This window comes from Schistocerca cancellata, chromosome 11 (genome assembly GCF_023864275.1).
Source record: "Schistocerca cancellata isolate TAMUIC-IGC-003103 chromosome 11, iqSchCanc2.1, whole genome shotgun sequence".
NCBI lineage: Eukaryota > Metazoa > Arthropoda > Insecta > Orthoptera > Acrididae > Schistocerca > Schistocerca cancellata.
This window is the reverse complement of record NC_064636.1, coordinates 17,734,885-17,760,013: the sequence shown is the minus strand read 5'-3', so window position 1 is coordinate 17,760,013 and position 25,129 is coordinate 17,734,885. Positions and strand designations below refer to the sequence as shown.

The window sequence follows — 25,129 nt, the reverse complement described above, 5'->3', positions numbered from 1 at the left end:
AAGAACTGACACTAGCTATACATGGAGCAATGGAGGAATCAGTGGCGGTCATTCTGAAGGAGTACCTTGCATCTGGACCTAGACGCTCCGGAAATTAAGATGCAAAACAAGAAGAGCCAGGAAGCTATACCAGAGCCACAACACCCATGAAGAAAGAGCCTTAAGGCTGCATAGATAACAGGTATGTTAAATTACGTTTTAAGGAAGGGTTGTGCAAAACAAAAATTGACCAATGTAAGCAATTCATTGAGGCTAATTTAGAAACAGATACCGGAGATGTACCATATTAAATAGTCTGCAAGAAAATACCATCACCAACAGTCTTATCCACACTCAAATGGAATGATGGGACGGTAACAGAAAATTGGAAACAGTCAGCTGCCCTGGTAATGGAAACACTACTTTCTGATGATGGAGAAGAAAGTGAGACAGATGATCAGCATAGGTTATGAGAAATGTTAGGGAGGAATATAAAGGTAGAAACAATAAACTTGTATATCCCTTCACACAAGAAGAAATTAGGCAAATAATTTTAAGACTGAAAAAGAAAAAATCTGCAGGATTCACTGCTGAAGCAATACAAGCCTTATGTTACCAATTATAAGATAGTTAGTTGTGCGGTCTATACGATGAGTGTATCTTGCAAAGAAGGATCCCTGAAGCGTGGAAGAACACTGAAGGATCCAATGGTACCCAAATTCTACTATGAATTTGTCTTTTGAATGTTCTTGGCAAGGTATTTGATAAACTGTTATGCAAAAGATTACAAGACCACATATGGCTACATGGGATAGTCCTCACCAGCATGGCTTTAGAAGAGGCAAGTCATTTGAAGAAGGGGATCTCACTAGCAGAGAATACTCATTCTACTAATGCGCTAGCGATGATGATTGATATTGCTGGCACTTTCAATAATATATCATGCCTGTCTTTCTTTGGTCACCTTACGGATTTGGAATATTCAGAAGCAAGTACAATTGCCTGAAAGATTATTTCCACAGGCGACATGCTTCTCTAACATGCTCAGGAAAGAAAATAATGAAGGCAACAATAAAAGTCTGTCTGCGGGAGCCAGTGGGTGGTCCGGAGTTATGGGATGGAGCACTGGAGCCCATACATCAGAAGTTACATGACAGGGTAACATAAGCGGACTGGTGGCATTTGCAAATGACGCGCTATTCATTGTAGGTGGCGAATCCAGAAGAATTGTAGGAAACAAATGTAATGTAGTCCTCCACGAACTGGGGAGTGCAGAAAAATTATAGAAATTAAAAATAAAGTGGCCCTCCATAAACTTGAAGACCGGTGTCTAGATGTTAAATTGTCACTAGCACCTCACAAAACAATGTACCTCCTGCCGAAAGGGAACCTAATAAGAAACCCTAATATAAAATTAAATGATATATCGATTAGGAGAAGTGCAGTTGCGGGATATCTAGAGGTATTTTTGACAAACGTCGAAACTTCGCACGTCATGTAGAGGAAGGAGGGAGGAAAGGTACAAACGTGATGAATAAAATTATAACCATTGCAAACAGTCAAATCGTCTTCCCTTGAAGACAATCAGATTAAAGCACCAATCTATATTAACATCAGTTGTATGAAATGGTGTGAGCATATGAGCTCTTAGATTGCAGGTAGTGAAGCCAGCCTCAGTGGTGAGAAGAGTTCAACAAGGCGCGCTGCTAAGACTAACAGGCGCCTACTCCACTATCCTGAATGATGCTGCGTTAGGAATATGCCCACTGGACTTGGAAATTAGGAAGAGGGGAGCCTTTTACTGTTTAAAGAAAGGTAGTCAACTGGAAGTACGAATGGTGCCTGCAAATGAGGCCAATTCGGAAAAGGCAATAAAAGATCGCATATTGCAATTGTGGCTAAATGAATGGGACACCTCAGGCACAGGCAGGAGAACATACTAATTTCTCCCCAACATCAGGGAAAGATTACAAATGAGATTTCTTATTGTGAGTGGAGTGATACATTACCCTATGGGCTATGTCCCTTATGCCACATACCTATACAAAATCAGGAGGCAGATGAATGCTAGCTGCGCCTGCGGCAGTGTGGACACATCAGAACACACCTTGTGGGACAGTACGATCAGTGAAGACGCGACAGGTAATGGGCATCACGTATTAACGATTTTGGATCCCTAAGCAGCACTAAGGAACCCGTCGACCTGGCGCATCTTGGGCGATGCTGCAGCTGCAGGAGGGCCAAGGGAGACTTTACAAAGCATTCAACCACAAGTTATCTTGCTCCCATGAAGGCTAGATAACACATTCTGCAAATGGAGAGAAGGTAACTCAGGGTGGCGACCACTAAGTGAAATATTGTCCCTAGAATCAACATTGCATTGGTGAAAGTGATCTTTTAAGTGCAGACTTTAAAAAGTAACAGGGGTGGGTGGAATTACTTGGTATAGTGGAAGTGCTGCTGACATACTACCCGATGCCTAAGGAATGCAGCAGACTACATCTGTTGACAGGGGAAGTATGAGGGCAGATCCAGTAGTGGAGACAACCTACAAGTTAAATCCATTAAAATAAATAAACAGAGAACAAATTCCGTAGTGTTTGTAGTAGATTAGTAGCTGGGTTATTGGTTAAGTGTTAATGTAGTTCTGGAGTAGTAGAAGTAGTTATATATACACAAAATTAAGTATCAGAAATAAGTAATTCATACGAGAGCCGGTCGTAGTGTCCGAGCGGTTCTAGGCGCTACAGTCTGGAGCTGAGCGACCGCTACGGTCACAGGTTCGAATCCTGTCTCGGGCATGGATGTGTGTGATGTCCTTAGGTTAGTTAGGTTTAAGTAGTTCTAAGTTGTAGGGGACTGATGACCTCAGAAGCTAAGTCCCATAGTGCTCAGACCCATTTGAACCATTTGAATTAATACGAAGGCTGGAATTTAAATAGTGGCAACTATTTATTCACAGCTGATACAAAAGAGTTACATGTTTTCACTTGTTACTGTCCTTTGAATTAGTCACGATCATTGTGTAGAACCTGTTGTCAGCAATGTGGAAGGCGTAGTATACCGTTAGCAGAGCCTGTTCTGTTGATGGTGCGAATGGAGTGGTCTACTGCCTGTTTAAACTCTGGAACAGTTCTGAAGCGAATGCTTCCTTCATCTTTGGAATGGAAACAAAGTCACAAGGACTTAAGTACGGGCTAGTATGGTGGATGGTACAGTACTTCCCAGTCCCATCAACCGTAGAGGACAGCCACAGATGGGCCCGAGCATTGTCACGCAAAATTATGGGTGGGTTGTGCCGAAAGTGTCGCCGCTTCTTTCGCAAAGCTGGTCGCAGGCGATGATCCAAAAACGAACAGTAGTACTGTGCATTGACGGTGGCATTCGCTTCATATCTGTTCCAGAGATTCGACAGGAAGTAAACTGCTTCATTCATACCAGCAACAGAACAGGTTCTGCTAGCGGTGTACTATGCCTTCCACATCGCTGGCAACGGATTCTACAAAACTCTGATGACTACTTTGAAGGACAGTAACAGGTACAAACATGTAACTCTTTTGTATGGGTTGTGAATAAATGGTTGCCACTGTTTAAGTTCCAACCCTCGTACATAATTTATCACTATCCAAGGAAATGTGATTTGTATGCCCTATTTTAGCTTTTCAGATAATAGGCTGTAATTATGAAGAAAAAGTAGAAAAATTTAAATAAATCTACTTTGCATGGTTGGTTGATTTGGTGAGTAATGGACTAAACTATAGCGTCATCAGTCCCTCTACTGCACATGTTCTCAACCCATGGTAGTCACATGGTTCTGGGACGCCGCTGCTGGTCTATAACTTGTAATAATAGCGAAACTTTAATATTACATGTATTCGGCTTGTTTTGTATACGTTTCTGCATGTGTGAGTTTTAGTAACAGCTATGGTGCATTATTTCATTGCTACAGATGTAAAGAGAAATATGTTAAAAGAGGACCAGTTACGGATGGTGCTGGCAGAGGTTCGAGCTGTAATGGTCCTTTGACTTCCGCAAAGTTATAATTTACGATCGCGCACGCAGAAGAGCGCTGCGCCAGCGACCGATTTTATAAATAATTTTGTTCTTTTTTTTTTACTTTTGCGTAGTTTTTTGTTTTTAAGAACTAAAGGAGGACTTACTCTCTCTCTTGTCTTGATACGAAAGACGTGTATTTTTCGGCGACGTTGAATGTGCTTTTGGTGAAAATTAAAATTACATTTCAAAGTGATGTTGTTTCAATAGCTAATGAGAAGAAGAGATAAAATAAAAAAGGTAACACTACAATTGGCGTCCTGGTGACAGGACGTGCAATCTTCGGATTTGATACAAGTGCAGTTAGGATTTGATACAAGTGCAGTTAGGATTTGATACAAGTGCAGTTTGGATTTGATACAAGTGCAGTTATTATAAATTTTGGACATTTTATCTAATTTTAACCACTTAATAGCATCAGAAGATGAATTTGGACTAAGTCTCATTCATTTCAATTGTAATGTTACGTGCATGAAATTTACAACAATATTGTTTTCCCTGTTATTAATTTGTGTTAATTTTCATTTTCATGTTGAGGAAATTAATTTGGTAAAAAAAAGGGGAAAAGGATAACGTTCCATAAAATAATTTGCACGGACACGAAAGAAAAATTTTGGATTGAAAACTGTATATTTGACACTACATTTGCAACATAAGACTGACAAAGAAAAAATGGTGAGTACAGAAATTTACATTTTTTCCAGTTTCAAGCAGCCATCTGTACTTCCTTTATTCTGATCCATTTATTTCGAAATTATTTTTTCAAATTGTAGTTAAAATTGATTTACTACTATTATTGCAAATGATAAGTGAAGAGCATATTCACAGTCATTTATTTGCGAGAGGGAAATTTCAGTGCCAATTTTATAATTCAATTTCTAATTAGAAATCATATAGAAATATCCATTTCCATAAGAGAAATTTCAGATTTCAACATATCGTATTTAAAAATTTTTTTTACCATTGGAAAATTTTATTTGCAATTAATTATGAAAATCGCAAGATGGACGCTAGACGCGTAGAAATTGTTTCCGCGGACGAGCTTAGTGAAAGTGACACATTGCAAAACATGTCCGACAGTCAAATGACTATTGAACTTAATAGGGAGGATGTTCAAGACATAATTTTACCGGATCGATTAAGACAACAACCCCTATATTTAAACAGATATACAGGCGAATGGAGTGTGAGTACTACGCGACAAAACGTGACATTGACAACGTCAACGTCAGAACCAGGCATCAACCAGACACGAAAAAATGACGAAACTAAAACACAGGACTCTGACATGCTCAACCAGATTCTGAAGTTACTTGGTGACCAAAACAGAAAATTTGATACTTTAGACAAAAGATTTGACGCTTTGGACGACAATTTAAAACGTGACATTGGGAAATTTGACACTAAATTCGATGAACTGACACGGGACATAAAACAAAATTTTGAAAAACAATCGAGACAAATTGCCGACTTGACAGAAACCACCAGTAGTCTTGGAAGGAAATTTACTGACTTATCAGACAAGGTTACGAGACAAGAAAAGGTATTTGTGGAATTCAGTGACGAGACAAAAACTCACTTACAACGATGTAATGAGAAATTGTTAACAGTAGTTTTTGAACAACAGAAAACCAGTACCCAAGTTGACGAATTACGACAGTCACACAATTCCGTAAAAACAAACCAAGAACACTTAGACCTGACGATTACAGACCTTTCAGACAGATTAAATGATGTAACATTGGAGCAGAAATCCGTACAGGAAAAGTTAGAAAAGCCTGAAGACAGAGCAGATGTAGCATCTTTAAAGAATGACACAACTCTAGCAGAAAAACTTGTACATGAATGCAAATTATGTGATGATTATTTAGATGAGAAGTTTGAGACAATGACACAGATCATTTTAGATAAGACAAAGGAACACGTAAAGGGAGAAACAGATAATATTCAGAAAGAGGTACGTAAACTTAAAGAGAATATAACACCAAGTTCGTCAGTGATACCAAAACCCATAACAGACAACCAAAACATAAATGTGACTTATAATAATGCTAGACCCAACACACAGCCGAAAATAGAATTACCAGTGAGTGATACAAATCTCAATGAACCATTTTCAATGCTACCACAAGATCAAAATTACTATCAGACATCACCACATACTATGCACAGTTTGACACAAAATGCAGGACCCATAATACCATCGGGAGTAGCTGATGAAACATTAGTACGACATGGATACTTTCAGACATTTTCATGTGATGAGAAAGACAAAGTCCATCCGATTGTTTTCATCCGCTCTTTTGATGGTATTTTCCCGAGACATTGGTTAGAAGCCGACAAAATTCGATATGTTACAAATTTGTTACGTGGAAGAGCAGCTAAGTGGGGAGCAGCAATTAAAAGACGATGTTTAACATTTGAACAGTTTGAACAAGCATTTCTTGAGGAATTCTGGTCGATCACAGAACAGCAAAGTTTAAAACGAGAAGTATACAGTCCAGAAATTTACAACCCGAAGAAAGAGACTTTACGACAATACTTTGAACGCTATCTAGACAAAACATTATATTGGACAAAACCAGCAGATTTACCAGATGTAATTAGAACACTTAAAAGCCACTTACCATTTCCTTACCGTGATAAATTAATAGGAGTGTCCGAGGACAACATAAAGAATTTTTTTCAGTTATGTTGATGAGATAGATGTTGTTTACAGAGATGAGATCAGGAATTTCAATCAATTGTATCCGATCCATCCAAGCGATTCGCGTACGCACAACAGAAATGTCAGAGGCTATTGGAATCCGCCTCCGACACCACAACAAAACACTCAAAGAAACAATTCACGCTACACTGGGACAAATCCATTCAACATTAGGAGAAACAACTCGCAGCATTGGCAAGGAAACAGTAATTATTACTATAATGGTTATCCGAACAATAATTACAATCAGAACAATAACAGTTATATTCAAAATAACAACAACAGAAGAAGGAACCGAAATTATAGAGATCAAAGAGAGGATAACAGGTACCATCCAGGATATTTTCAGAGAAACAACATCCAACAACATCCAAACATGTATTGCAGGAATAACAGTAATGACAACACCAGTTACAGTCATGGGCGAAATAATGTATGGGGAAATCACAATGGACAACCGCCACGACACATGCAATACAGCAACCCTCAATTTGTACCTAACGGAACTCCCAACGCGACGCGGGGTAATGTCAACAACCAAACAGCTGATACTTGGGTGACGCGCGACAGAAATGTAAATATTATTGAGTTGGGCAATGAACCCAACCCGCAGCAACAACCGAATTTGCCGGAAAACGAACGACGACCGAGCTAAGCGCTCGAGTTTCGGTCAGTAGGGAGCAGAGCGCAACGGAACCGACGATTTGTTTTCTCCAATATGATGACAGTAATAAAATAGAAAAAGAATTATATCAGGATGTAGATCTTAATAGTACCAGTAAAACAAGGAAGATTATTCAGGCTATAACGCGAGTTATGATTGGTAGTTATGAAGTGGAAGTAATGTTAGATACAGGAGCAGCAGCAAGTGTCATTTCAATGTCCTTATATAATGAACTCAAACAAATAATGAACATACAAACATTGCCAGTACAGAATTGTCACATTATAAGTGCCACCGGTAACAAATCAAAGAATGTGAAATTTCAAGTGCTAATTAACTTCACATTTTCAAATATACCACTCAATTACAGTTTTCTGGTAGTAGACAAATTAGTTATGCACTGCATATTAGGAATTGACTTTTTGAATGAATATCAAGCAATCATAGATTTAGGAAAAGGGAAATGTCATTTAACCGTAAACCAACAACAACTGACAATAGCGTTAACACAGGGTAAAAACTTAAACAGTAAACAAGGTAAATTTAAACAGTTACATTTTGTATATCCACCAGCAACGAACATATGTGATTTAACTTTTAATGAATATACATCTCAGGGAGTTAAACCTAATGATTTATATGAGAAATGCACAGAATCTGAATATCTGACGAAGGAACAACAACTTGAATTACTTGAAGTTTTGCAGCAATTTGCTGAGGTATTTGTGGAGAAACCTGGAATTATTAGAGGCTATACTTATGAGATGGATGTTAAACCACACAAAACATACTGTAGAACATATTACAATATTCCTTGGTCTAAGAAACCCGCAGTTTTGAAAGAGATTGAAAAAATGCAAGCTTGGGGTATCATTGAAAGGTCACATTCACCATATTGCAGTCCGATACTAGCAGTTAATAAAGAGGATGGTAGTGTAAGGTTAGTGCTGGATGCACGAGAAATTAACAAAGTTATAATCCCAATCAACACACGACCTATTAATTTGGAAGAACAACTTTTAAAATTTCATAATGTACAGTATTTAACCAATATCGACCTCCGCTCATCATTTTGGCAGGTGAACCTCCATAAAAACAGTCGTAAATACACTGCATTTCTATGTGAGGGACGTAGTTATCAATTTTGTGTTCTACCCTTTGGTCTACGAGTGAGTGCTGGAGTAATTTATTGAAGCCTTAGATGTTGTTCTTGGACCACAATTGTTATCGCAAATCACAGTTTATGTTGACGACATTGTCATTGCTACCACTACTTGGGAAGAACATGTAAATCTTTTGAAGCAACTTCTGACTAAATTTTCTGACGCAGGTGTCACTATCAATTTATCAAAGACAAAATTAGGGAGGAGAGAAATCAAATTCCTTTGTCACATCATAACAACTGAAGGCATTTATCCAGACTCAAGAAAAATTGATGCAATAAAGAATTTTCCATCCCCACAGAATCGTAAACAACTCAAAGCCTTTCTTGGTCTATCTTCATTCTTCAGGAAATTTGTACCCTACCACCTTCTTAACAGTCCACATCTTCTATCTTTACTCAAAAGAAATAATATTTGGAAATGGAAAGAGTTCTGTCAGACAGATTTTGAAGCGATTAAGAATGCTTTAGTTAATGCACCGTTGTTATGTCATCCTGACATGACGTCAGACTTTTGCCTAGTAACAGATGCAAGTTCCTATGGGCTCGGAGCATTCCAAATTCATGTAGAAGATGAACAAACAGTCATCAAACCTATAAGTTTTGCTAGCCGCACTCTCACTGAATGCGAAAAGTCATATTCAGTGACCGAGCGCGAAACACTTGCCATAGTATGGGCGTTTCGCAAGTTTCGCTACTTTCTATGGGGAAAACGTACTAAGCTTTATACTGATCATCAAGCTCTTTCTTTCCTGCTATCATGCAAGTTATTACATCCACGTCTTGCACGCTGGTGTGCATCACTACAAGAATATGATTTTGATATTATATATATAAAAGGAGAATCCAACATTATAGCCGATGCTCTATCTCGTTTGCCACAAGGCCTACAAGAATTTTCAGATGCGACAGAACAAACATCAGATTTCAAAATTTTACTCATGTATGATGGTACATTTGCACCTTACTACAAAAACATGTGCAGGAAGTTAGCCATATTGCAGGACAATGATCCCAGGTGGATCCAGATAAAGAATAAATTACGTGCAGGAACAGACCCACATCTTGAAAAATATTACACGTTACACAAAGAAGTATTATTTCACCGACGAAACCCTGAATCACAGCATTGGTGTGATTGCTTACCTGAAGCTCATGTTGATGATTTTATTTTATTTACACACAGAACTTGGGGACACTATGGTGTAACCAAATGTACAGATAAGATTATACAATATTGCTACTTTCCAAATGTAAGGCGAAGAGTATTGAGTAATATTAGGAAATGCATCATATGTCAGAAAGCCAAATATTCTAATCGCACAAGCATGAATGAATTGCACCCAATCATACCTAAGAGGCCATTACAGCTAATTTCTTTAGATATTGCAGGACCCTATCCACAAGCACGTGGAGGAATAAAATACATCCTTGCTGTGTTAGATGTTTTCACAAAGTATTTAAAATTATATGCTTTACGTTCAGTTTCTACCACTGCTATTACCAGACGTCTATTAACAGATTATTTTGTAAGAATAGGAAAACCTGAAGTTATGATCACGGATAATGCAGCATATTTTACCAGTTTAAAATGGAAGACATTTACCGAAGAACGGAATGTTAAACATATTTTAATTTCAAGATTTCACGCAGCAGGAAACCCAGTAGAAAGAACATTTCGAGAATTTGGACAGTTTATGAGAACACACACACCAGAGAAGCACACAAAATGGGTAGAATACCTAGCACCATTTGAACAAATAGTGAACAATTTAACTCACATTTCTACTGGATACACACCAACTGAATTAATTATGGATAAAACAGAAAGAAATGAATGGACAGACCCTCTACCTAAATTTACAGCAACAACAAATCATGTTAGTTTAGAAGAAAAGGTAAGACAAGCTTACACAACATTATGTGACAAAGCTAAGGAAAGAAAGCAGAAATATGACAGAGGTGTCAGGAAAGCACAAACATTTCAAGTTGATGAGTGAGTTTTACTAAGAACACATCCTAAACCCACAAAACTGAAACATTTAAACAGGAAATGGCAGATCTTATACTCTGGACCATACCGAATTGCAAATATTCCACACCCTGGCTGTTATTCATTAGAATATCCATTAACACACAAACCCAGAGGTCTACATCCACACAGACATTTGAAAAAATACATACAGTAAAATGTTAGCTACTGAGGAGAAGATAATTAATATGATATACAGTTATGATGAGCCTACATTTAAGTTATACAGATACTTACAATCTAATGAATGCAGGTAAGTCTAGAAAGCAATGTGAACCATCCAATAGCTAATAAGATATTTGGTTATAAGAGGAGTTGCTATTGAGGCATATACACATTAGAGGAGGCATATACACATTAGAGGAGGCAGAGAACTGAACAGAATTATTTTCTTTAGGAGGCATGTGATAATAGTAATGTTGATATGAGTGATGTGAGTGACTGAATGAGATGAGTGAATGTAATTTTAGTTTAATAAGAGGACACATAGTAATACGGAGAGAGGTAAATGGTATATAAGATGAGAAAATGGTATTATTATTATTGTTGTTGTTGTTGAAGTAAAAAGTAAGTGATGATGAATAAGTGGAATATATATATATATATATATATATAATGTTGAGGAATAAGTATATGTTATTTTGTGAAGAATGAATAATGGATAGGTGAGAATGTTATGAGTAATTGAGAATATGTTGAGAGGAGAGAAACTAGATTTGAACGCTATATCACATGTACTCATGGAATACAGAATGAAAGTAATGGAAAGAATATTATTTATTGAAAGATTGGTGTGCCTGAGATAATAACTTATGTGGTGTCTTATATATTCTTATAACTAAAGGTGAAAGTATAGATTTATGTGGAAAGAATTATTTACAGCGGCCACTGTTGGAAATATACCAGAAGATTTAAATCTATAACACTTTAACACTAATCTAATGGGAACTTGTAATGAAATTTTTGGAGTTATGTAGGCTTGACACTTCAGATTGGAAGAATTATTTAAGAGAACATATTTAGCAGTCATCTAATGACATAATTAAGGCTCATCTACTGAACTGAACTGATGCACCGTTAAATAGAGAGGAGAATAAGGAGAAAACAAAACGTCAGTCCTCTGTTGCGGCTCATACTCTCATCCCTCCCTTAGAAAAATTTATACATGTTGATGAAATATTTGACATTATATAATTTGTGATTATCTGACAGTATGGAGAGACACACACATTTATTTATGAATAGAATTTTACAGGTACCACAAGGTAAATACAGAATGGATATACAGCATGGAACGCAGCAGCAATTATCTAAGAAGATTTATTTATTTATTAAGTAAAACATTTATTTATATTGCTTAATACTCATGAAAGGAAGGAGATGAACTACAAAAACTTTATAGGAACATGATTGACTTGAACTTATACACTTACCACACTGACGTACATACTTGTAGGATCCTAAGATATTTAGAGGGACACCACACTTAGAAACGGTATTAGGTATAGGAACTTTTACATTATATCAAGTTAACATGTATTTTATTTATCATATTTTATTTTGTGTAGTCCACTGTAGGAGATGACTTTACTAGTATTTATGAAGTATTTAGCAACCATCCCATGAACCTATTCTGCTACAGAGGTCTGTCTTGAAGCTTGAAATATGTGTAAATTTCATTCCAGGAGGCAAGATGAATTTTAAGTTGAATATTCTAGCGAGTTGCCACAATTATCTTCAAATGTTGCAAGTGTAACGGAAAAAGAATGAGCTAACAAATAAAATGTTTATTTCAATCTGAATGTAATGTAATTCACATGTCAGCATAATGATATTGAATGTAACGTAAAACAAAAAATTGACTATATTTTTCATTTAATTCTGTATATGTACTATATGACAACAATGTATCTCATGTAATGATTAATTGTAAATATTTGTATATTCATGTACTTATTGTATCGAGAAATGTATTTTAAGGAGATGTTAATGAACTGCAAAGGACTTGTGCATGTAGCACATGATTCATATAAATGGAACTGAAAATGCAAAGAAGAAACCAACGTGATGGAACACTGGTCAAGAAATATTTACGTAGTGTCAATATGCTTTGAAGTGTATGGTGTTGTGGAAGCCGGCAGGTCTTCAGGTTGGTGTAAAAGACAAGCTCATCACCTGTCGTAGGCAGTGAGGTGTTTCCTGTGCCCTCATTGACCATTTATACCCCGGTAGACGCCACCAAAATTCGACTGCTGGAGATCACAATTTCGTGTTGACACATTGAACAAACTTTGGATTTTCTTCAAGTCACACATAAGAGATCCAGGCAGTACACACACACTCAGAATCCGATACTACGTTTAAAGACATTGGACCAATATAATAGAAACATTTATTGTTCGAATTAATTCCATTGTAAACATGAATCATGTGGACTGAATTCAAACGCTGTGCTAAGGCCGGTATTACACTATCAAATTTCTTTGTCCAATATCTTTGTCCAATATCTTTGTCAAGATATTTGATAGTGTAATAGGGACTTTGTCAAATGTCGTCCAATATTTGATCAAATCTAGGGCCCCGCTGTATATTTGATCAAAGAAACCGCTTGTCTTCTGTTCACTGCAATGTGACATGTTACCACATGGAGCGCTAGCATCGCTGCAGCGATTTTACCATTGCTGGTAAATACAATTGGTGTGTGCCGACAACTACAAAATTAATAGAGATGTCTGAAGCTGATGAGGCACTTTACAACGCGAGGCACCCTGAATACAAAAATAGATTAAGAAGATTGGAGACCTAACCTGATCTAACCTAACCTAACCTAACATAACCCTCTCCTGTAGCAAGGAATGGGAGTGTTATAGTGAGCCTGTCTTCTGAAGATGTAGCAGTTCTTAAGTGAATATTGTGCTTTGTGATATGAGGATACACTTCATTGAGCACATAAATGTATGCTCGTCCATTCTTAAGTAATTGATGTACGACTTGACGTCTTCCACTGTAAGCTCACGTAACAAGTTTTGTTGAATGCTTTTATCGTGTCGTCGTAAAACCCATGGCTTCACCCAGATTAGATTAGTTTTTCGTTCCATAGATCCGTGCTGAGGAAAGCCTCGTGGATGTGGAACGTGTCGATTTTTTTAAGCTGAAATAACAATACTAATAGTATGAATAAATACATCATTTGTTTCTATTAAAAATTTCGCCAATGGAGTAGATGGAGTTGGCCAGTAGTAAGTCTTTCAGGCTCCTTTTAAACTGATATTTATTTCTAACTAAATTTTTTATGTTTCCTGGCAAATTATTGAAGATGAGTGTTCCTGAGTAGTAGACCCCTTTTTGAACTAAAGTAAGTTGGTTGGTTTGTGGGATTAAAGGGACCAGACTGCGATGGTCATCGGTCCCTTTCTCCAAATACTAAAATTACCCACAGAGAATAAAAACGAGTAACATTATTTACGACAAATTTAATTAAGAAGTAAATATACTGAGAGGCAGTAGTTAGTATACCCAGTTCTTTGAAGAGGTTTCTGCAGGAGGTCCGTGAATTTACTCCACAAATAATACGTATTACACGCTTTTGGACCTTGAAAACTTGTTTGACTTAAAGATTTACCCCAAAATATTATCCCATATGACATTATGGAATGAAAGTATGCAAGCTTTTTCATTTTTATGTTTCCTATGTCTGCTAGTACTCGAATTGCAAATACAGATTTGTTAAGGCCTTTCTGCAGTTCTGTGGTGTGCTCCTCCCAACTGAATTTATTATCATGTTGTAATCCCAGGACTTTTAAGACTGTCAACCTCATATGTATGGTTCCATTTTTCCCCCACTTCTTTTCTGCATGTGCACACAATGCAATTGGAGTACGTAGAACTGCTGCGGTTAGTAACAAGTTGTTGTCAGCCATCTTGAACTTTGACGAAATATTTGATGACAGTGTAATACCCCCTCTAGCGCTACGTCAAAGATCTTTGTCAAATATATTGGACGGAATATTGGATCACATCTTTGATCAAATCTTTGACAAAGAAATTTGATAGTGTAATACCGGCCTAAGCAACGATACTACGCTGCAATTCAAAGACATTAATGTTACGACTCCTAAAGAAGATACACACCAAAAAGACTGTATACAAAGACTGATATGCAAAGCGCATTGTGCTCAGAAATATTTTTTGTAATATGTAAATTTCTTATTTTCTCATATATGTCTGTATCTATGTAAATTTTCTATACCGCCACGCTCGCTTGCGGAGCGTGTCAGTAGAGGAGGCATTGTAATGGTACTTTGACTTCCGCAAAGTTATAATTTACGATCGCGCACGCAGAAGAGCACTGCGCCAGCGACCGATTTTATAAATAATTTTGTTCTTTTTTTTTTACTTTTGCGTAGTTTTTTGTTTTTAAGAACTAAAGGAGGACTTACTCTCTCTCTTGTCTTGATACGAAAGACGTGTATTTTTCGGCGACGTTGAATGTGCTTTTGGTGAAAATTAAAATTACATTTCAAAGTGATGTTGTTTCAATAGCTAATGAGAAGAAGAGATAAATAAAAAAGGTAACACCACAGAGTCCTCCCTACGGCATGGGTGTGTGTGTTTGTCCTTAGGATAATTTAGGTTAAGTAGTGTGTAAGCTTAGTGACTGATGACCTTAGCACTTAAGTCCCTTAAGATTTCACACACATTTGAACATTTTTTGGACCAGTTACTTTTCGTGGGTACGTACAAGAAACGTGTAATTATAACTGCCATATTGATATTAGTCTCTTTATATGTTGAAAAATATCAAGACAAGGTATTATTAAGACTTGTACTGTAGAAATAATTTCCACGATTTTCTTACCTTGTCTTTGCAATTGCTACAGTCAGTATATATGTACTAGTGCTGCTTTCAAATGCGGATGAAATTTATACTTGACAGTATGATTACTTTCCTCCAATTTATCCAGATTCTGAAACCTTTGTGAGTGTCTAAGTATTTCTGCATGTGACAGTTTACCTATTCAGTGGTATTGTAACATCATTAATTAGAACAATGCAACAATATGAATTAGTACAATAGAAAATTGAAAAACATATTGTTGACTGTCACTTCTTTTATTATTCCAAAATTCGATCATAGATCTCCTATTTTGTATTCTACTGTGCATAGTGTATGGTTTTACTTTCCTGATGAGATGATGAAAAATTTTATAGGTATTTTACTTGTTTATAAAAGGCAGAACGGTAAATAAGGAGAAATTGAAAATAATAATGAACAAACAAGTTTTGCAAATCGCTTATTGTATTTAATATAACAATTTCATAGTTAAAAATGGGTTGTGTTTTCGTGACAGTTCGGTGCCCTCTACAGTGTCATTATAATGTAGGAGTAATTAATGAGAACAGAGATTCGACAATATGAATAAGTGCAACAGAAAACCTAAAAAGATTGTTGGATGCCACTTCCTGTCCCGTTACCGTAAAAAACGTGAACAAAGTGGAATCTGAGCCATGATACTGTGGTGAAAAAGCACACCTTGAAGTCAACTTAAGTTCCTGATATCAAATTGTTATAATGCTTATAAAACGTGTATACAATATTTGTTTCTTAAATAAAAACAGCCTTTTGTTGCTGCACTGTAATTTATTTCTCCCAGACGCGTTTCGCTTTCTTTTTTTACTGTAAGGCATGTTCAATGGGATCTAGAATGATACAGTTTTGTTTAAGTATGTGCTCCTTTTAGATTATCAAACAATTCACGTCGGGTTTTTTTATGTAAATAAATAATAGCTTATAGTTTGTTGGCATCTGTGTTTCCTCACATTTGATCTGCAGGCCGCACTACCACTTCATTTCCGAAACATAAGTACATTTCTATATTTCGAACTTTTTCCTTCACACTGTTAACCCTTATTTTTGTGGTACACTATTACTGTAGTTATAGATATTTGTTCGAAAACAGTGGTGATCTAAAAATAACACATATCAAAACGAACTGTATCGTTCTAGGTGCCTTAGCGTTAAAAAAGAAAAAAAAAAGGCGAAACACATCTGGTAGAAATAAATTACAGTGCAGCAAGAAAAGGTGCTTTTTTTTTTTACAAAACAAATATTTCTGTGCTTGCTGCGGAGGATGGCCACGCAAGCAAACTCGTTAAATCGCGTATACAAAGTTACATGGTACTTCTGAAGGTGATCTATCTGTAGCAGCGCAGCAATAACACTTCAAGTGCGCTAAGCGCTATACTATCTAAAAAAAAGCGCCATCACAAAATCAGGTGACTTGAGCTACAGGTTACATTACGGACAGAATTCTCCCTCTGCGCATCCGAAAATTCACTGCATGGTTTTTATACACTATGGCGTAAACCATGCAGTAAATGTCTCCAGAGTGAGCATTCACATGCGCAGAACATATTTTGTGTTGTCATCATGTGTGTGTGTGTGTGTGTGTGTATTTCGAATGTCACTACATCCCTAGTACAGACGAATTCTTTTCGTACATGTCGTCGGTTATTTATATATGTTGCGCAGTGCAGACATTTTAACAGTATCCATTTGATACCGGGAATAAACCAGCTGCTTAACTTTTAAGGGCAAGTGATATTGCATTCTGCTTCTTTGCGATAGGTGTCACAGTTCAGATGCACTCGATTTTTGGTAGTTTTCGGTATGATACGACACTTTATAGTATTACAGAGCCCTACGTACATTTTTGCAGCGATAGTCTTGCAAAACGACTTTGTAAGTGTCCGAAAAACACCGATTTTGCCACACAATAGCGGTTATATTCCTGCTAATTCGCCCTTTTTTTCTGCTATTTCTGCATATTTATTTTCTCGTTTTTGCGACCTAAAGCACAATTTTTCTTACTGGTGACACTTTGAAGCGTTTATTTAACGCATTTTACGTACTTGCTCCCAGTTTGTTACATAAAGAGTAAACTGAGTAAGAAGGGGGGAAAAAGGCAATCGGAGAATAAATGTACCGTAAAGCAAATACAGTTGGTCATGTAAGTCAACCCATATAACACCATTAAGGGAAGTGAAAAGTGACACAAAGAGTTTGGGAACAGGTTTACTACTATTTTACGCTTCTTAATCAAATGGTGAAGAAAATAAATTGAAGGCAAAATACACCAAAGATGAGAAATGTGTACTTTGATTAGCTACACTGTTGTGTTTTTTATTTGATTTGTGCAGAAAATGTATTTAAGTTGAATGCAGAAATTGGTAGTAGGTGCTGTGGAAAATTGAAAATAGTTGGTATAGCATCCACCTTTAGCCTAACATGTCCAAATTTTTCTCTGTCTAAACATTCCTCTTCAAAGTGTTTTGAACATGCTTCGGAATATTATGTGGGGACAAAATTACTCCTTTTTTTCTGGAGCCACATCTTCACTCGTTCATCCTTCGGAAACTAAAATATAAATCACACATAATCATTCTCCATGTCCTAGACGCACTTAACATGTCCCTCTACTGTAACTTTACAGTAAACAAAAAGGTTTGGACACACATATTATACGAAGACAATTACAGACTCCCACTCTATTGAATTCATCTGTCTCCCGTCTTTCAAATCTATATACATAATCGACAAGTCACTGATAAATGCACGGAGGATAGTATTTGCTGAAACAACAACTAACCATTCCCTTTCCTGTTCCACTAGCAAATTTACGAGAGGAAGCGATTGTTTGGAAGCTTTTGTACGAGCCGTAATATCTATTATATAGTCATAAAATCGTAGAAAAATGGGTCTACAGAATCAAGCCTTAATTATAATGCGTCTCGGAATTTTTAAACATAGTACCCATGGAAAGTTACTATCCCACCTTTCACATATTTTTCTTAGCATCCGTAGCAACAACAATAATTCACCTTAGCTATTACACTATCAACAAACAGTGAAACCACAACAAAAACTCTTGATATCATAAACTTCAAACTCTGCGGAAAGCATACACGCACAGCGAAGTCCCGAAAACACGTGACAATCCTGATTTAATGTTGACATCATGCGCAGAACGCAATGCTCACTCCAGAGATATTTACTCTATGGCGTAAACCAAAGTATTTGCGCGGTGCGTAGATAATAGATACTTTGGGCCAAGGTGTTTTAACCTCGTTGCTCTGGACTACAGGACTAGCTATTTGACGTCGACGCGAGTACATGCTGTTGGTAGGTGGGGGTGGCGCTGTTGGGCGGCGCTTGTTGTAGAAAAAAAGCTATATCGCTGACTTTCGTGTGATAAGCCCTCGTGTGATAACAAAAGAATGTGTTGAACGACGCTTCGAAAAAGGTGCCGGTTTCTTCGAAATTATGTATACGGTGACTAGAAATTATGTATGAAGATAACATGAAGTCAACAATGCATCTTTAGAGTTCATGTCGCAGGCTGTTTACTTAAGAGCACGGTGAGTTCAATCATATTTTTTTAGCCATAATCTTCGAATACAAATGAGAAAGAGTATGAGGCAGCTTCCGTTCCATGAACCGCGTATTTTCAGCATAGTTTTAATTCAACCGGGAACAATGTAAGTAAATAGTTGAATTTAATGCCGAGATGGAGATAGCGGTTATCGTGCAACAGGGACTCTTGCTATAAAACTGTGGTTAGAAAGGAACCTATGATTTGGGGTACTCATTCCAGTAGTGGCGACTTTAATATAGCCCCTTTTAACTTATAAACCAAAGAACTGTATTCGAATTGAACAAATTATCCAGGTTATAAACAAGTCATAACATTGGCGTTTGTTTAGTATTTTAGATGAATCAAACAAGTGCCGTGGGAGTATGTATGCGGTAAGGGGATTCATTCCTTTGCTGTCGTTAGATTAATAATTTTTCTAATTTTTGAGCATCTAATTGAAAATGTGACACGAGGAAAAAGTTATGTATTGGATCCCCAATGTCTCTTTTTCAATATGGCGCGGACGTAAACATAACACTTCGCTACCGGTCAGTTCCTAACCACAGCCTTTATTTGCCTTCCACATTCGTTGGCTTCGCCAACTCGCAGCCATATTATCACCTTTCAACATTTAATCAGAAAGCGCTAACGTTCGTAAACGTATAAGCCGGGAAATGTCATTTGGAGTTCTTTAAATATTTCCCTTAATCGTTCATTACGGCGAAGCCCTATCATTATTCTGATAGCTCGTGTTTTAGATTAGAAGGTTTTTGTCATATCTAGATTTCCCTAGAAAATCATACCACATCTAATCAAGCTGTTCATATAAGTACAAAAAGCATGTAACAATAATTCAATGCCACAACAGCCCCAAAGCATTCTTAACGCACATCATTTATTTAATTTTTTATTCAAAACTTCTAGATGCATTTTCCACTTCAGTACGCATCCATCCATGCCTAGAAGTTTTGTGTATGGAGCTTCTGCAATATCATAGTTCCCTAACCTAATTCTTGTGTTGCTTACCTTTGCTTCTGATAGTCTGTTACTGAAATTGATCCGTACCATTTTTCCTTATTTGTGACAAGAGCGTAATCCGTAAACCATGTAACCATTTTCGTACATCATTTATTGTCTTTCTCAGACAATATGCCGTAGATTGTCCCCAGTGCATCCTTGTGCTTGTTATCAGTAAACATCACTGTATCAGCTGTTATAAAATCAGTTGACAAATAAAGAACAACAGATCACCTAACACGGAGCTCTGTGGCTTTCCATAGCTAGGCCTATATTTTTTGTACTTTGAGAGAGATTCCTTGCCTTCATGACATATTTGTATTCTGTTGTCCAGCAGGCAGTTAGGAATTGAACCATTTGAAGGCAGCTCCCAGGCCCTATAACAGTCTAGTTTCATACCCAGTGACTCATGGTGTATTAGATCAGATGCTTTGGACAAATCTTTGAATATTCCACAGCGTAATTAGTTAATATCCAAGGCATTAACTACCATTTTTATTAATTGAAAGACTTATTTCTGTTGTTCCTCAACTCCTTTTGAGCATTAGTAAGTATTTTATATTTTTATTCAGGAAATCAGCTATCCTTTCATAAATTACTCTTCCAGTTATTTTAGAAAAACCTGTCAATTTGTAGAATATCTTTATTATGGATAGCTTTAATTTTGATGGAAACACCCCCCACCCCCCCACCCCATCCTGCAAGTTGTATTAATGCCAGTTATCTGTGAATCTATAGTGGTGCAGCTAGTTTGATTACCTTGTCTTGACTTCAATTAATACTGTCACACACTTCATTTTGTAATTAATAGCATTTCTCACCGCAGATTTTGTTACTGATTACAGAAATATTCTTTCCACAAGTTGGTATTCTTATATTTTTATTATCTGAATTGCATATAATTTTAATTAGGTTTGATGCCATGTTTGTACAGTGCTTGTTAAATATATTGGCAATCTGTTGAATGACTACCACTTTACTCTCACTTTTAATTTTGGTATTATAGTATTCAATTTTGTTTTTTCCTGTGCTATTGTTTGTTACCTTCCAAAACTTTTGCCTTATTACTTTCCCTTTTGTTATATGAATCATTGCTTGGCCTTCTTGCTGCCTTCAAAACATACCTAAAGACCCTTCTGCATTTCCTGAATACAGTTTTATTGTTTTGATTTTGCGATGTCTGTTTAGGTTTTTAACGGTGACAGCTGATTTCTTAATTCCTTGTGTTAAATCGTGTCTTAGACTTCTCACAGGCATTGATGATTTTTATTTATTTCTTTATTTTTGCAGTGCTATGTCATAGCAATATTTATAGTTAGCGAAAAAGCTTCACATTTCTTGCTGCATCAGCAGTTTCTTCGGTCCCCACGCTTCCTTGCTGTTCAAAGACCTTATTAACAGCTCTTCTCTGTAGGTCCCTACATGTTTTTCAGTGGCTGTAAAATTCATCTACATCTACATGGATGTCAATTCACATAAACAATATTGAAAATCTTTTTCTGCGCCCTGTTCCTTATTAAGTTTTGCCTGTTTAGCCTTAACACCACTCCTAACATAAATGCATTCCTCTCCAGATTTGTAAGTTTCCATGCAAAGACCGAATGATGTGGCACAGTGGTTAGCACACTGGACCCGCTTTCGGGAGGACGACAGTTCAGACCTGCGTCCGGCGTTTTCTGTGAGTTTCCTAAATTGCTCGAGTCAAATGTAGGGATGGTATATTTGACAGAGCATTGCCAACTTCCTTCCCCAACCTTCCCTGATCTGATGGGATCGATGACCTCCTGTTTGGTCCCAACCAACCAACCTTCGAAAAGCTACTTATCATGTCAGTCTGGTATTTTTGTTGCCCAAAGAGTTAACGGAAATGTCCGATTCCAGCCATCTACTTTGACCAATGACGTCACATATATGGCGGAAGTGACCATTCACAACTACTCCCATATTGCGACTATCATGTCATTACGTAAACATGCCACCAAATGCAAAAATAGATCAAAAAATGATCAAACACGTATTCCTCCAAAAATGTAATGAAGCTAACGGGACAAGTTGGGGAAATTGGGGGCTTTTCGATGGGGACAAACTAAAATAAACACACGCCACTAAACCAAAAGACAAAAATGATAAAATAAAACAATCACAACCTGCCCAAAATCAACTAAAAACAATATTCACTGGAATCGAACACTTCCCTTGACCTATATAGGTCAACAGCAACTACCAATACCACACTATAAGTCTCAAAACTTTCACCGCCACCACACTTAATAAAAAAAAAAAAACTAAAAAAAAAAATAATCCTTACGACATCTCCACATATAGTCGTCCCTGATCCGAGACACCGGAACTTTAGTAAGCCTCATTTCTTCATAACGCACTGAACACTTCAGGACTTCGGCCAACAGGCCAAATAGCTGAAGAAATTTTATTAGAGACAACACACTGTCCCCCGTCATTGCTGACAACTGAAAACTGTTGACCTTGTCAGTCATATCTATACTTACCTAAGACATAAACAAAACTATTAACCAAAATTCACACACGACGAACAGGAAAAAAAAAACTACAATAACAAAACCAAAATCGTTAACTCATTGAAAAATATTCAGCTGAAAGCACAGCCACCACCAATACCACACACATGCAATGCTATCATGCAAATGTACCTCATACGCCACCATAAGCTAACCATAAACACACCACCGGAGAGAACCACCGACTGCAACAATACGCCACCTATAAACACACCACACACATGCAAACTAAACCAAAAACATCACCTAACACACAGCACACAAACACACCACTAGCACCACCGATCACATCAAAACGACACCTACAAAGAAGCCACTCTCACAAACTAAACTCCGTGTTCTCATGGTGTCACACATCGCAACAGCCTTTCGTCACGGGTCAAAGCTGATGTGTGGAATCGGACGCTTTGGTTGACCCCAATAACCTGCCTATCTTGTAGCCTGTGCTCATTAATAACACAGAAACCTCCCTAAGATTGCAATTTAAAATGACTTGCAGCTGACACCGTTTGTTGAGTTGAGTTGCTTGCCTTGGTGTTTCCTTCAAGCTCCTTGGGGAGGGGGGGGGGACTACAGTGCTTCTGTTGCTTGTCATTGTTCTGTTGCTTTTACTAGTAACGGTAATAACTGTTGCTACCACAGATAGTAGTATTTCTACTGTTGCAGACAACTCTTGTTAGTGAATTTGGGATTGGAGTCCCTTGCCCTACAGACAACTAATCAATGACTTTAAATATTTCAGTACTCTTAACCTTTTTCCTCTTCTGCGTTCATGTGGAGACTGTGTCTTGTGTTCTCCCTGTTTATCTGTATGAACTACATTCAGGCAGCCCCTACAGGTTTCCTCAGATGTCCTATTTGCTGTTTTCTTGCTCTCTGAACACATTTCCAGTGGATCACTCATTAATGTACACACAGTATAATGTAGCCCGTATCTGGGAGTGGAGGAATCTGTAGAAGTGGGATTGCTTTGGAACCACATAAAATGTTTCCACCTGTCACCAGCTTCAGCTGCTGAAAAGTACAAAATACTGTGGCGCACGTTCAGGGCTCGGACGAAAGTACGGAAACGACGTGAGAAGTGCATGTTTAGAGATAAATGCGGGTGCTAGCCGAGCCTGCGGGTGGTGCTGGTGTATTTGACCACGAATGGCACCTGGGCGCAATATTCTCAGTAGGCTGCAAGTGTCATTTGTGGTCAGAACAGTGAGCTGTGTAATTGTGAGTGCATTATGTCCAAGCTAAGTGAATTCGAATGTGGGCAAATTGTTGCCCCGTCTGTTGTGGTTGCTTCAATAATGAAGGTAGCAAAAGTGTTTGATGCTGTAAGAGACACTGTATTGAAGATTTATACCACTTACGAGGGAAAGTCCAAAAATCGTCCACTAAGTCACAATGGGGACAAAAGTGCGTCTATGTGTGGTCGAGACAGCAGTCGCCGTCATAGGATTGTTACGGTTGCTGAAAGACGATTGTTACAAAAAATAGGATAGCTATAAAAGTGACTCAATAACTGAATGTTGCTCTTGTGAACTGTCAGCACTAATACAGCACAAAGGAAGCTCCGTAAGCAGGAATTCCGAAACCACTCATCATTGGTGCAAATGTTCATAGCTGGAAAACATGGTGCCAAAGCCGTAAAACCTAGACTGCCAAAGCTACAAAAGACTGTCATTTGTCTGGGCGGGTCTCGTTTCACGTTATTTCCTCTTCTGGCAGAGTTTACGGGCCAAGAATGGGGCATGGTAGGGGGTCTGTGACGATTTGGCAGGTGATATAATGGTATTCCGTGGGCCCCGTGCGTAGTCTGTGTGGTCATACCACTGCCAGGGATTATGTGACCAGTTTGGCTGGTCAGGTCCATCCCGTGGATACTTGTTCCTCAGTGGTGCTGCTGCATTCCGGGGTGTCACGGCCGCTGTTCGTGCAGCTTGCATTGTCCAGGTCTTGTTTTGTGAGTGTGAGGATGGATTGTTGTATCTCCCCTGGTTACAACAGTCACCAGGTCTTAACATTACTGAGCCTTTGTCGTCTACTTTGGAGAGTAGGATGCGCAGTTGCTATCCGTCTCCATCATTGTTAACTTCACTTACAACTTTTTATGGGCATGCACGACTTCCATTTATCCGTTCTGAGATGACTGGAAGCTGGTTTCGATGATAATTGTTTCCCTGTACCGTATTAGGCACTGTGATGGTGTGTTCCGTACACTAGTATTTACGCAAATTATAAGTAAGCGGATGCACGGGGTGTTGCTAAATCTTTTAAGTGGAGCATTTGTCTTTCTAATATAACAATTGGATTATATTCGGCTAGCTGGTTGGGTGGCTTAGCAATAAGGTTAGATATTATATTACATATATCGCTTTTGTGAAAGAGCTAATTTAATTTTTCCATACTTCATTTTGTATATACAGTAACACATTACATCTAATACACCTACAAAAATTATTAAAATCCCTATTTTATTTTTATCGTCAAGCTTGTAAGCAAAATCTACAAGACGACATATTTTACATTTCCTTCTGGATAGGATTTTCATTTAATTGTAGTCTCCAGAATCT

General features: G+C 37.6%; 1 protein-coding gene across 1 annotated transcript in view; it reads left to right on the top strand.

Moving 5' to 3' along the window:
• Window positions 1-18,753: 18,753 nt before the first annotated feature.
• LOC126108832 (uncharacterized) overlaps window positions 18,754-25,129 on the top strand; it is a 195,597-nt gene continuing 189,221 nt past the window's right edge. Inside the window, exon 1 of the mRNA XM_049914196.1 lies at window positions 18,754-19,015. Within this exon, the coding sequence (XP_049770153.1) occupies window positions 18,987-19,015 (29 nt within the window). The 5' untranslated portion in view covers window positions 18,754-18,986. The remainder of the gene's footprint in view (window positions 19,016-25,129) is intronic.